At 39.8% G+C, this 12,121-nt stretch overlaps 1 protein-coding gene across 2 annotated transcripts in view; it reads left to right on the top strand.

Annotated features, from left to right (window-relative positions):
• The window catches only part of LOC104475586 (VPS10 domain-containing receptor SorCS1), a 292,980-nt gene that overhangs the window by 172,336 nt on the left and 108,523 nt on the right, over positions 1 to 12,121 (top strand). For both annotated transcript variants that reach the window (XM_086752150.1, XM_086752152.1), the window contains exon 4: positions 1,932 to 2,090. In XM_086752150.1, the coding sequence (XP_086608276.1) occupies positions 1,932 to 2,090 (159 nt within the window). The remainder of the gene's footprint in view (positions 1 to 1,931; positions 2,091 to 12,121) is intronic.

Raw genomic sequence — 12,121 nt, 5'->3', positions numbered from 1 at the left:
TGCTATAGTCCAAATTAATGCTGTGCTGTGATATTTTCAAATACCAACGTAAACAAAATCCACTGAAGAAGGAAGTAATAAAAACAGGAAAATCATAATGCCTGAATTGATAAATGTTAACCGTAAGAACATTGTCCCAAAAATTAGTCTGGTAAGAAAAAAGAACCAACTGATAAACATCACATTTAATTTTTGGCTCCGGAAGCTGGATAGGCTACTTAGTGACAGTAGATGATCTATATATTGATGTTTTCATTAGTAATGCTTTCTGTGTAGCTTCTATCATGCAATCTTCGGTTCAGAAGTCACATCAATTATATACTTGATGTATTTGAAAGTGTTAAATGAAAATAAGACTTTAATTCTAATAACGCATATTTTTATCACAAGATTTCAAAAGTAAATCAGAGATACAAACGGAGAATTTACCTTTGTGCTATAATGGAAACATTACCCTATTTACATTAGCGACATAATATGGTAATGTAACTGGTCTGAGATCAGTCAGGATATTATACTTCAGAGATTTTGAAGAACCCCAACCTTCCAAGTGCCAGGCCAGATTGTTATGTTCCCAAGGAGTTTTCTAGAGATAGATAAAAACCTCTGGCAGTTACCCAATAATGAAGGACATTTCCTGAATAGATTATATTTGCATTTACAACACCTTCACATACAAACAGTTCTTTAGTGTCTAGTGTCTATCAAGACTTATGGTGCCCTATAATTCATAGGAGGATAGTTAAGTTTTATCTAATTCTGCCTGTCTGAATGAAAGAAAGAGAAGGAAATAGTGTGTGGTTTTGGCAGTGCCCAAATAGGGGACACTTCCTAAATAGGAATTTGCTCTGAGAAATGCCAGATGTGGATCCTTTAATTTCAGGCTTGTCTAAGAACAGATCAGTGTTTGCCGTTTGCAAAGCAACAGCAGCATGAGTACTTAAAAAATAAAAATGGTAATGATTGAAGGCTTTAATACCCTACTAGGCAAATATTCTATTCCATTCTTCAGAACTTACTGTGTTTGTCATTCATGATCCCTCATTCCCATTCCTTAGGGGTATTGCTTTGTTGCTTGCTGAAATACTGGAATGATCTCTTTCCACTGCTCAAACCTATATATTCTCTCATGCAGAGACACGTGAGAAGAATATCTCATTATTCTCCCTGATTCATCAGCAATGCAGGCCAATTAATACCACGCTTAATGGGGAGAGGTAGCTACTACAACTGCAAGCCGTATATTTTCTGTCACTTCTGATCTAACACTCTTGGACAAAGCTAGAAAGCAACTTTGCTATGTGAAGATTATTTTTGATACACTACTGAATCTATAATTCACAGCACCGTAGAAACTGGAGATGGCAAAACTCAACACGTTATCAGATGTGTTCTCCTGCCAAAGCAAGATTGCTTCTTGCAGATGGCCAGGTTATAACACTTCAGGCAATGAAACTGTCATCTTTGAAAATTCTGCCAGAGTCTAACAAACCTCACGATTAGAGATAGTTCTCTGTGTGTCTCTTGTTTTTTCTTAACATCTAACTTTTTGTCTGCCTCTCCAATAGATCATTCATGAAGACCCTAGCAGCCCACTGTGGCTATTTGGTAACTTAGTAAGTTAGTTTGCCCTCTGATGTTACAAATTTCAAATTTTGATTTTTCTGATAACCTGAGCATAACTTCATTTAGAGCTATTTTAACTAGTGGTGAAGTAATTTTGGCTATTTGTTCGTATGTTATGTTTATATACATAACTCAAATATACAGTTTTCCTTACTAATAGATTGGCTATGCTCAGTTTTGATGTTACATTGAAACATTTTAAAATAGACATGTTTAATAAGGTCATCTGAAGTTCCTAGCTGCTTGCTTATTTTTCCATCTCCCTCCTCTTCACCACTGTATTTTTGTCTTTCCCTTCCATATAGATTATGCTGCTGACTGATCCAGAAGTTGAGAGCAGTTTATTAATCAGTTCTGATGAAGGGGCCACCTATCAGAAATACCGTCTGAACTTCTATATCCACAGTCTGCTCTTCCACCCCAAGCAGGAGGATTGGATCTTAGCATACAGCCAAGATCAGAAGGTAAGAATCATTGGCAGTATTTCACTTTGTTTGCTTAGGAACAACCTAGGATTTCTCCATCTCTCTAAGTAACTGCTGCAGAGCCTTCAGGACAGTCTGTGGAAATACCAAGCTGGTATTTCCAAACAAGAAACACTGAGTAAGCTGCAAAGTAAAGGACATGGGCACTCACTGTGTTCTTGGTGCCTAGCTCTCTATGAATGACCTGGCAGTCTGCATTTATTCATCACTCCTTTTGGCAAGATAATGTGACAAACAATGGGCACCAAAGACAGCTAGGATCCTTCATGATAGGAATAAGAACCTCTAATGAGGCTTTTTGTTCTCTTATTTAACAATTTTCTTGACCCCATCCTAGTACCAGCTCCAAGAACGGTGTAAGACACTCCTTGTTCCTATCTGGTTGGCAAATTTATAAGTAGCCTTTGATTTTCTAAGAGAAAAGTAGTGTTCAAGTTCCTTTTGAAGTCCAGTTCCTTCAGTACAAATAATTCATCAGCCAAATAAATATGCTGTGAGATTTGCCTTGATTTTTTGCTGCCCAACTTGAGACAATAGAATGGGACTTGATGTAATAGACCTAATTGCAGGAACTTCTTGGAAATCAGGCACATCAATACTCGTAAGTCAGCCATCTTCAAGTGACGGATTAGTAGGTCTCAGTCTGTTTAGTTTACCAAAAAGCAGATTGAAGGGAAACTGTATTGTTGTGCGTAAATATCTTAATGAGGGAAGGCAAAACATGTGAGTAAGCATTTTCATCTAGCAAACCAACTAACAAGAATTGATGGGAAGGAGTCAATAGCAGATAAACTCAACTTTAAAGTAACTAGCCATTGGAGCAAACTGTTCTGAGAAATGGCAGATTTCACATCCTGATATTTTGATGTTTCTGAATAAAACTGGAAGACAGACCAAAACAAATTGCTGAGCTCCCAACAGGGGTAAAAGAATGAAATATCTTGGCATCTAATATATTAGCCTTTATACAATGAAATTCAGTGGTCTATTTTTGTTTATAGATATGATGAATCTATGAGAATCTGAATTTAATCAATAATCCAATTATTGGCTGAATTGTTCAGGTTATACGTTAATGTAAATATCAGCATAGAAGTTTGAATTCTGTGATGTTTTCCATCTGTGTATTTGAATTAATTTTACAAACATTAAACAACTAATTTTCCTTTAGCCTATAGTAAGCTTGTTGTTGCTATTACTGTAAGCTTGAGAAAATAAAAGTGTGAGGAAGCTAAACAAGTAGCTAAAGTCACAAAAATGTGGGAATTTTTGGAATAGAAGCTCAGTCCTGTGCTTTAAGCTCAAAACCAGTATCCTTCCAGGCCAGTAGCTTAATATCTTTCCCAACTATGGGAAATACATCTTGCCTGCCAAATTCTTCCTGTAGAGTCAATTGCACTTTTCACTCACTCCTCTCACAGTGTTTTGTGGAGCGTACTACCGTTATAATCTGTTCCAGAGGAAGGTGCAGATTAAATTATTTCTGGGTGTTCAGTATGAAATTAGACAAGGTCAAAATGTTTCTTTTCCCTTGTGGCTATTGAATTCTCTGGACAGGTCTCTGCTGTCTTTTAGGACCCTTTGGATTGTATGTTACTGTGTGTTGGTAACAGGAAATTTATTACGTGAGGCTCAATTAAACTTTCAGTGGTAAATTTGTCAAATGAAATTAGGATATAGTAGAAAATGAATTTCAGCTGTTGTGGTAAGTCAGCCTGCTCAGGAAGTAATTCTAAATTAGAGTCCGTACAGCTAATGCTCATCTAATTTATGGTAGGTGGCTACTAGCAAATATACCGTCACTATTCTATAGGAACCACCACTCTTCTGTAGAAGCCTTAAAAAACAATCTGAATATAAGAATGAAGGATCCTTTTGTGTATTAACCTGAATTTATAAGGTTGATATCAGTTGTGTTTATGGGATATTTTGACTGAGAGGGTGCAGGCTGTACGGTAAATTTTTTTTTGTGTTATGGCATTGATTAGCAAATTGAATAACTGTTGGTAATGCAGTACTGTACGTGCCAAAAAAAAAAAAAAGTACCACAAGGTCTGTAGATCTATACCAATTAACTCTAAAATAGAATTTTAAAAGTACTCTGTATAAGTCACAGGCCTGGTTTCTACTTTAAAACCTAATAGATGCATTTTCTGAATTCAACAAGCTTTGGCCAAGAACCATAGAAGGTAACCAACAGGCAGAGTATCAATCAACTTGGACTAAATTAAATGTAACTCAAACTAAGGGTCAAGTTCAGCTTGTGGCTGAGTGTAAATGACTTCCATTGGTTTTGTGCTTGTATGTCCAAAAGCAGATTTTTTTTCAGAGTAATTAAGAGGTCCTGCAGGTATCTAGATAATTGCAATGGGAGCTGTGAAGTAGTTCGGAACGAATAACATTGTGATTTATTATTTCACAATCTCATGCTAAGACCATAATTAAGGAAAGAAAACCCATTGCTCCTTGGATGCCAGGCACTGTGTGCACACTGACTAAGAGTTACCCAAGGAAGCAAGGGAAACATATATGCATGGTAAGGAATTTACATTTTGATATCACTGACTTGATGAAGAGGCTGTGAAGGTTTTGTTGATGGGGGTCATAAGGAGAGAGTTTGATTTTGACCAGTTAGAATTGTTGCAGTCATTTAATTTTGCTGTTGACAGTCAAGAGGGAGGTGAGAATCAACAAGAAAACACGTTTACATCCTTCTGGCAAGCCATGTCATTGTTACCATCCATTTGTGTCTTGTCATTGCAGTAGCTGGCATCGAGACAATCAAATGGTAAATAGAGCAAGAGCTGGAGAGACAGGAATCACTTTGGCCCTGGACTGTTCTGGTTCTCAGAAGTTTTCCACCCAGTTTAGAACTGATGGGGGCAAAGCCAACAGTTAGTGCATGCCTCTCATTACTCAGTTGTAATGAACAGGAAATAGGTCACGTAGCATCACTCCTCAATCTCTTCACAGCCCACTGAGTCTATCACTATGATAAGTACTACAGATCTTTTTTTTATTTGGTTGTATAGAGATTTACTCGATGGTAGGGAAATCTATGTTAACTTAAATAATTTTCTGTCCCAGTTTCTTGGGTGTTGTGTGTGAATGAATGTGGTTAATTACTGGGGTTCAGCTAACTCATTAAGCTTCAGTGACTCAGTTGCTTTTGTTCACATATCTCTCGCCTATGTTTCTGCCTTGGGCAGCAGACTTGAATTACCACTTCTGACAGACCAGTCCCTTATTCAGTCATGACTTTTTCCTGCCAGCCTTGAGAAAAAAAAGAGCAGCAAACCATCTGCCGCTTGCACTAATTGCTTCATGATTGCATTCATTGTTCTGGCTGAAAGTACAGTTGTTACATGGCTGATTCTTACCACGTAATTGCAGACCTACTGCATGCTTCACCATTTTCTGTATAAGAGGAGTTACAAAATCAGGAGGAAGCTTCAGAACACAGTAAAGCATTGCTTTTGAGGCAAAAGCTTGTTGGAGGTCTTCTATATGTGGGTTTAATCAGCTTGCTTGTAGGATGAGGAGCTGTATTTTATGGGAGTATTGCTTATGTATTACTATGTAATCTTCAGAAGTGGTTTGCTGTGTAATCAGAGGGTGGGATGTAAGAGCCTCTACTTCATGTGGAGACATCTTTTACTGTTCAGATGGGTCAGACACACAGAGAAATGGTTAGTAATCAGCCATGAATAACAGCTATTTAGAGAGACGAAATACAGGTGAAATTGGGAAACACAAGTCAGATGGGCAAAATGCAGGGTCATAATTGCTCAGCTCGGGAATAAATGCACAAAGGCACTCAAGCACTGAAAGGCAGCAATAGAGGCTGAAAAAGCAGGTTTAAAATGGAGTTGTTGTTCATTCTCATCTCTTGTTTTAAATGAACTCTTGAAAAGCAAGGCATGCTAGCTAAAGGAGCTCTGTCAACATAGCACTAGTAAATGAAGAGGTTTACATTTCCTTATTTTTTTTTATTGTGACCTGTCCCAAATATCTGATTCCATCTGTCTGCCTTTATTTACCGTGTGTGTCATGCTGGAGATCAACGATTTAGGGACTGATACTTGGCTGTGTAGCTAAAGTGTTGAAGTTTAGCAAATCAGAATGCTGTTGCTTGTGGGACTGTCATCAAACCATGTCATCTTCTTCCATTTCCCACAGTAAAGGAGATCCACTCCTCATGCATTCAAGTGGAAGAGAAAGATGTTCGTATATCAGGGTGACAGAGTAACCATTTAGAATAGGGATAAGGATGCATATGGTCACAGGATGTCTGTGTGAGAGAACAGGCCAACTCTTAAAAGTACATTCAACCCCTTCTATCCGTGTATTTGGTCTAATGCTTATGCCTGACAGTAGAGTGTCTGCCATAGAAGTAGCCAGTATTCACTCTTCAAGATGTGATGGACTATTTCGGATGCACTTCATAATTCTAAAAACTTTCACTTTACTGCATTAGGATATAGCTTGGAGGGTGACCCTGCTTGGAAGATGGTCAGACCAGGGACCTCCAGAGGTTCCCTTCAACCTACATTATTCTGTTTCTATCTCTCAATTTCAGTGGTAACAGTCAGGGACTACATAGGCCAGAGAAGGGAGAATAAATTCCAGATTTATTTTATCAGAAATTGCGTCACAGTTTAAAAAAAAAAAAAATGCTGTCATCGAGTGACATCATTTTGGAATGGTTTTTGCTTTTGTTTTGGGGTTTTTTTTTTTGTTTTGTTTTGGCTTTTTTTTCAACACTGCTGACATTTTTTCAGCACTGCTGATTATTCACTTGGGCTAATGTTAGCTGAGGGTGGCTAATCCCATCTAAAATTAATGGAGAGGAAAAAAAGCTTCTTTAGAGTGGTAAGTATTAGCCACTTTGAATCATCCTCTGGAAAAGCCTATCTCTTTTGACAGACTACAGTCAAAACCAAGAAGATGGTTTGCATAAAGCGAACATTAGCCTACATGACGAACTCCCACTTTCCCTACAGCGTTACTCCTATAGCAATCTACACTATTTTTGTTAGTATTTAGGGCACCACTAATCAACCAAGCTGGTTTTGCGGAAAACTTGCTTCAATTTCACACATATTGTTGAAGATGAAAAGTAGTAAGGAATTTGCATGTTAAAATGTGTTTGTCCCAAGATTTGCAATGTTGCACTTTCTGCACAATCTTAGATATCCTTTTAGGGTTACGAGCACCTCTGCCAGGGTTGGAAAGGGCCTTCCATATAAAGGCCTTGTGAATGCTAGCCCTTATTTTTAAGACTTCCCATGCGGTTATGTTTCTAAGTAAGCCATCAGTCATGCATAGAAACATCCACATGTTTCTTTGCACACCATTTGTGTGAAGACCTTAAGCACAGACACCTGTTGGGCATCCTGATAACATATCTTGCACACAACTCTTTGCAAAAGTGCTTTGTTATCTCTCAGCAAACAGATTAGCATTTGGTGGCAACTAGCATACTGAAAATGAACAAGGAAGGGGCATCAAAACTATTCATTTGGCTATTATTTTATTAGGAGTCTTCTGTCTGTCTTCTCATACAGACAGTTCCTCAACTTTGTCTCAGCAAGAAGAATCAGGGTGTCTTTTTTTTTTTTTTTCCAAAGTGGCCACAATCCAGTGTACAAACTGCGTCATAAAACGCTGAACTACGACATATGCTTTCCTAGTATACTCATCAGTCTTTTACACACCTCACTAAGCATAATGTGCTGAGGTAACAATTTAAAATAAAGAATAGAATTTAAAGGTAGAGGAATCTTTAACATTCTTTTCTACCCTAATAAATGATAAAAATCAACTAGCAGAGCCCAGTGTCAGCCTGGCAGTCCAGAGAGGAAGATACATTCCTGGCCCAGGAGTGTGATCAGTGAAACAGAAGGACTGACTCTTGAACGATAATCACTGCACTCTTTACCACCAACTCACTCATCTTTAGGCAAATCAATATGTCTTGGCTTACCCATCTGTATATATATCAGCCCTCTATACCCCAGAGAACCTGTTCTTCTGCTACTTTGGGATCTTTAGATGTATACTTACAGCTATGCGTAGATCTGTTGTTTCTCTGCAATATTTTCTGTGCTCTATATAACTCCAGTTTTCCTACTTCCATGAAAAATTACTTGTTTCCTTTCAATCGGAGTCAGACAGTTTGCTGGATTAGGAGTAACGAAATATGCTCCATGTCACTAGATCTGCCACTGATCTCCATGGTGTTGAACAACTCCCTTCACTTTTCTGTAGATGACTCACCTCTCCCTTCTCTATCATTTGTTTTGATTATACTCTCCAACTGTCTCCCTTTTCTTATTATACAAGTGCTGTTAACGCTAAATTCACTTGGAGCCATAGGTTTTAATATAATGCAAATGATAAACAATAATAATTTATTTTTCAATTTAAACCTATGCATGTGTGCATGAAAATTCTGACACTTTGCCCTAAATTCTGCTGTAATAACCCATTTCTGTTCTGTTCTCATTCTAATATGATACTTTTAAAATAAAAAATGCGTTTATTTAATGCCATTATCTAAACAGTTATGAACCTACCTAGTAAATTTACAACACAACAGAAAGAAATAGCAGGATACTCTATTACAGAGATAGTATTTTTTTAACAGAGAAGGGAATTAACCTTGAGGACAACATACTAAGTAGAGTGGTAAATTCATCATCCCTTGGAATTGAGATTGGATGTCTTTCCAAATGATACAATCTAGTTCAGCCATCAGTTGTTGGCCTGAATAATTCTCTCTACTTCTTGAGTTAATGGTAAAGATTCTGCAGCATCTGTTTGGAGGAGAATAGGTTGATGATACTAGTGATTCCTTCCGGCTTTAAAATATCTATGCCAGGAAGATTCTTTTAAAAATCTGCCGGTAAAAATGTGTTTCCTGCCACTTTTTTAGCATATGAGTAGAATGCACTGGAGACGTCATGCATCAAGACGGCAGTTGCTTGCAAGCTGCCACAAAACCAGAACATCAGCTGATGTGGCTCATACCTGAGAATGTGTGTGGAGCTACTAAGGGACAGACAGGAAGAAAGCTGAGTGTCATCTCCAGGATGCGTTGATGTGGTGAACATGCACAAAAGCAATTGAAGTGTTACAACCATACTGAACAAGTCTATGTGACAGCAGTGTGTGCTTCATCAGTAAAAGCAGTCACAGAGACCTCACTGGTATTTGAATGGGCTATGAAGCAGATATACGAAAGATTTATCACTCTGATGTGTTTCCATCAGCATTCGATAAACACCAGTTACTGGGTATACCGATGGCTTCTGCGTGCCATGATTAATGCATTGCTGCAAAACGTTCCAAGTCTATGCAGTGTCCTATCAGCTTTATTGCTTCAAGGGTATTTAAGCATCTTAACATTGGAACCTACAAATTGCATCAGAGACCAGGAAAGTCAATGAATATTAACCCTGTAGCCCACTTTTGTATCCTGGATCATGAGTCTTATGTTCTATTCTAGGAAGGAAATACCATGCACAATTTCAGATTCTTTGTTTCGATAAAACATACTGTTCTATTAAACTCAGTGTTGGAAGAGAAAAGCCTAGTCCTTGGCTTTTCTAAATGAAGAACAGTGAGATTAAGGGAATGGCAGTTTACCTCCCAGCCTTTGACTTCTCTGAGGAAGAAATGCTCTGTGCAGTAATTTCTTTAAATTTAGAATCATAGAATCATAGAATCATAGAATGGTTAGGGTTGGAAGGGACCTTCAAAGGTCATCTAGTCCAACCCCCCTGCAAGGAGCAGGGACATCCCTGACTAGGTCAGGTTGCTCAGAGCCTCATCCAGCCTGGCCTTAAACGTTTCCAGAGATGGGGCCTCCACCACCTCTCTGGGCAACCTGTTCCAGTGTTCTATAACTCGCATCGTAAAAATTTTTTTCCTAATTTCTAATCTAAATCTACCCCCCTCTATTTTAAAACCATTACCTCTCGTCCTATCGCAACAGGCCCTACTAAACAGCCTTTCCCCATCTTTCTTGTAGGCCCCCTTGAGGTACTGGAAGACCGCTATCAGGTCTCCCCGGAGCCTCCTCTTCTCCAGGCTGAACAGCCCCAACTCTCTCAGCCTGTCCTCATAAGAGAGGTGCTCCAGCCCTTTGATCATCTTCGTGGCCCTCCTCTGGACCTTCTCCAACTGGTCCATGTCCTTCTTGTGCTGGGGGCTCCAGAACTGGACACAGTACTCCAGGTGGGGTCTCACCAGGGCAGAGTAGAGGGGGAGAATCACCTCCCTCGACCTGCTGGCCACGCTTCTCTTGATGCAGCCCAGGATGCGGTTGGCCTTCTGGGCCGCAAGGGTGCATTGCCGGCTCATGTTGAGCTTCTCATCCACCAGCACTCCCAAGTCCTTCTCCTCAGGGCTGCTCTCAATCCATTCCCCGCCCAGCCTGTATTTGTGCCTGGGATTGCCGTGACCCAGGTGCAGGACCTTGCACTCAGCCTGGTTGAACTTCATGAGGTTGGCACGGGCCCACCTCTCCAGCCTGTCAAGGTCCCTCTGGATGGCATCCCTCCCTTCCAGCGTGTCGACGGCACCACACAACTTGGTGTCGTCGGCGAACTTGCTGAGGGTGCACTCTATCCCACTGTCCATGTCGCCGACAAAGATGTTGAACAGGGCCGGGCCCAGCACGGACCCCTGAGGGACGCCACTCGTGACCGGTCTCCACATGGACATTGAGCCGTTGACCACCACTCTCTGAGTGCGGCCATCCAGCCAACTCCTTATCCACCGAGTGGTCCGTCCATCAAACCCATGTCTCTCTAGTTTAGAGAGAAGGATGTCGTGCGGGACAGTGTCAAAAGCTTTGCACAAGTCCAGGTACATGATGTCCGTTGCTCGTCCCTTGTCCACCGATGCTGTCACCCCGTCATAGAAGGCCACTGAGTTGGTCAGGCATGATCTGCCCTTGGTGAAGCCATGTTGGCTGTCACCAACCACCTCCTTGCTCTCCATGTGCCTTAGCATGGTTTCCAGGAGAATCTGCTCCATGACCTTGCCAGGCACAGAGGTGAGGCTGACCGGCCTGTAGTTACCTGGGTCTTCCTTATTCCCCTTTTTAAAAATTGGGTTATGTTCCCCCTCTTCCAGTCATCGGGGACTGGACATGTAGTTTGTTTGATACCTAAGTAAGCTGCACTGAATGCATGTTGGTAACGTGTGTATCCAAGTCCCTGTTCATTTGTTATAACTGTTTGAGACATCTGTAGCACCACTGGGGAAAGTTCTTTCCCACTGTGATAATTTTTCATCCAGCGGGTAGGTCCAAGGGCATAAGGTTCTGAAAAATCATGAAGGACTCTCCATGAACGTATATAAACATGTTCAATTTTAAGTCCTTACCTGATGAACTAGCTCCATCCTTTTCTGCAGACTGCATAGAAAGCAAAAGAAATACAAGAGAAACTGAAATTGTAGTGGTACATCACTGAAGCAATCCACTTGATATCTATCCTATGGCTCTTTGCTTTCCTGACGGTTTTAGATTAGTTCTAAATACGATCTTTCCCAGTGGAATAACATTGGAATGATGCCCCTATGAGCAATGAGAATAATGACTGAAACTTTATAGAAGACTAGAATTTCTTCAAATGAATCTGCTGTGGTAGCGATGTACAATTTATCACCAATAAATTTATGCAGTATAAATGAATGGTGATAAGAAGGACTTGCCTGTATTTATTTCAAATTATATTGTTGCATATTCAGAAAGAGTTTTCTTTATCCAATTTGACTGTTATGTTTATTGTTAAAGCTAAACTCTGTTTCTGGAATGTTCTATTCTTTGGCGAAAGTGAGATAAATTAAAAAAAATACTGAAGATGAGGAAAAAGCGATCTCTAAAAAGCTTTATATGGATGGAATGGATAGGTTTTTTTGGGTCATTAATGTAGGTTGAATTGTTTTGGTCGAATCTGTGTCCAGGAAGAATGAGTGGAGCGTTCCTGGAAACTGAT

The sequence above is a fragment of the Chlamydotis macqueenii genome, chromosome 7 (assembly GCF_036417535.1).
Source record: "Chlamydotis macqueenii isolate bChlMac1 chromosome 7, bChlMac1.mat, whole genome shotgun sequence".
NCBI classification, from domain to species: domain Eukaryota; kingdom Metazoa; phylum Chordata; class Aves; order Otidiformes; family Otididae; genus Chlamydotis; species Chlamydotis macqueenii.
Note: the sequence above shows the minus strand (reverse complement) of the source record. Positions and strands in the feature narration are given on the sequence as shown.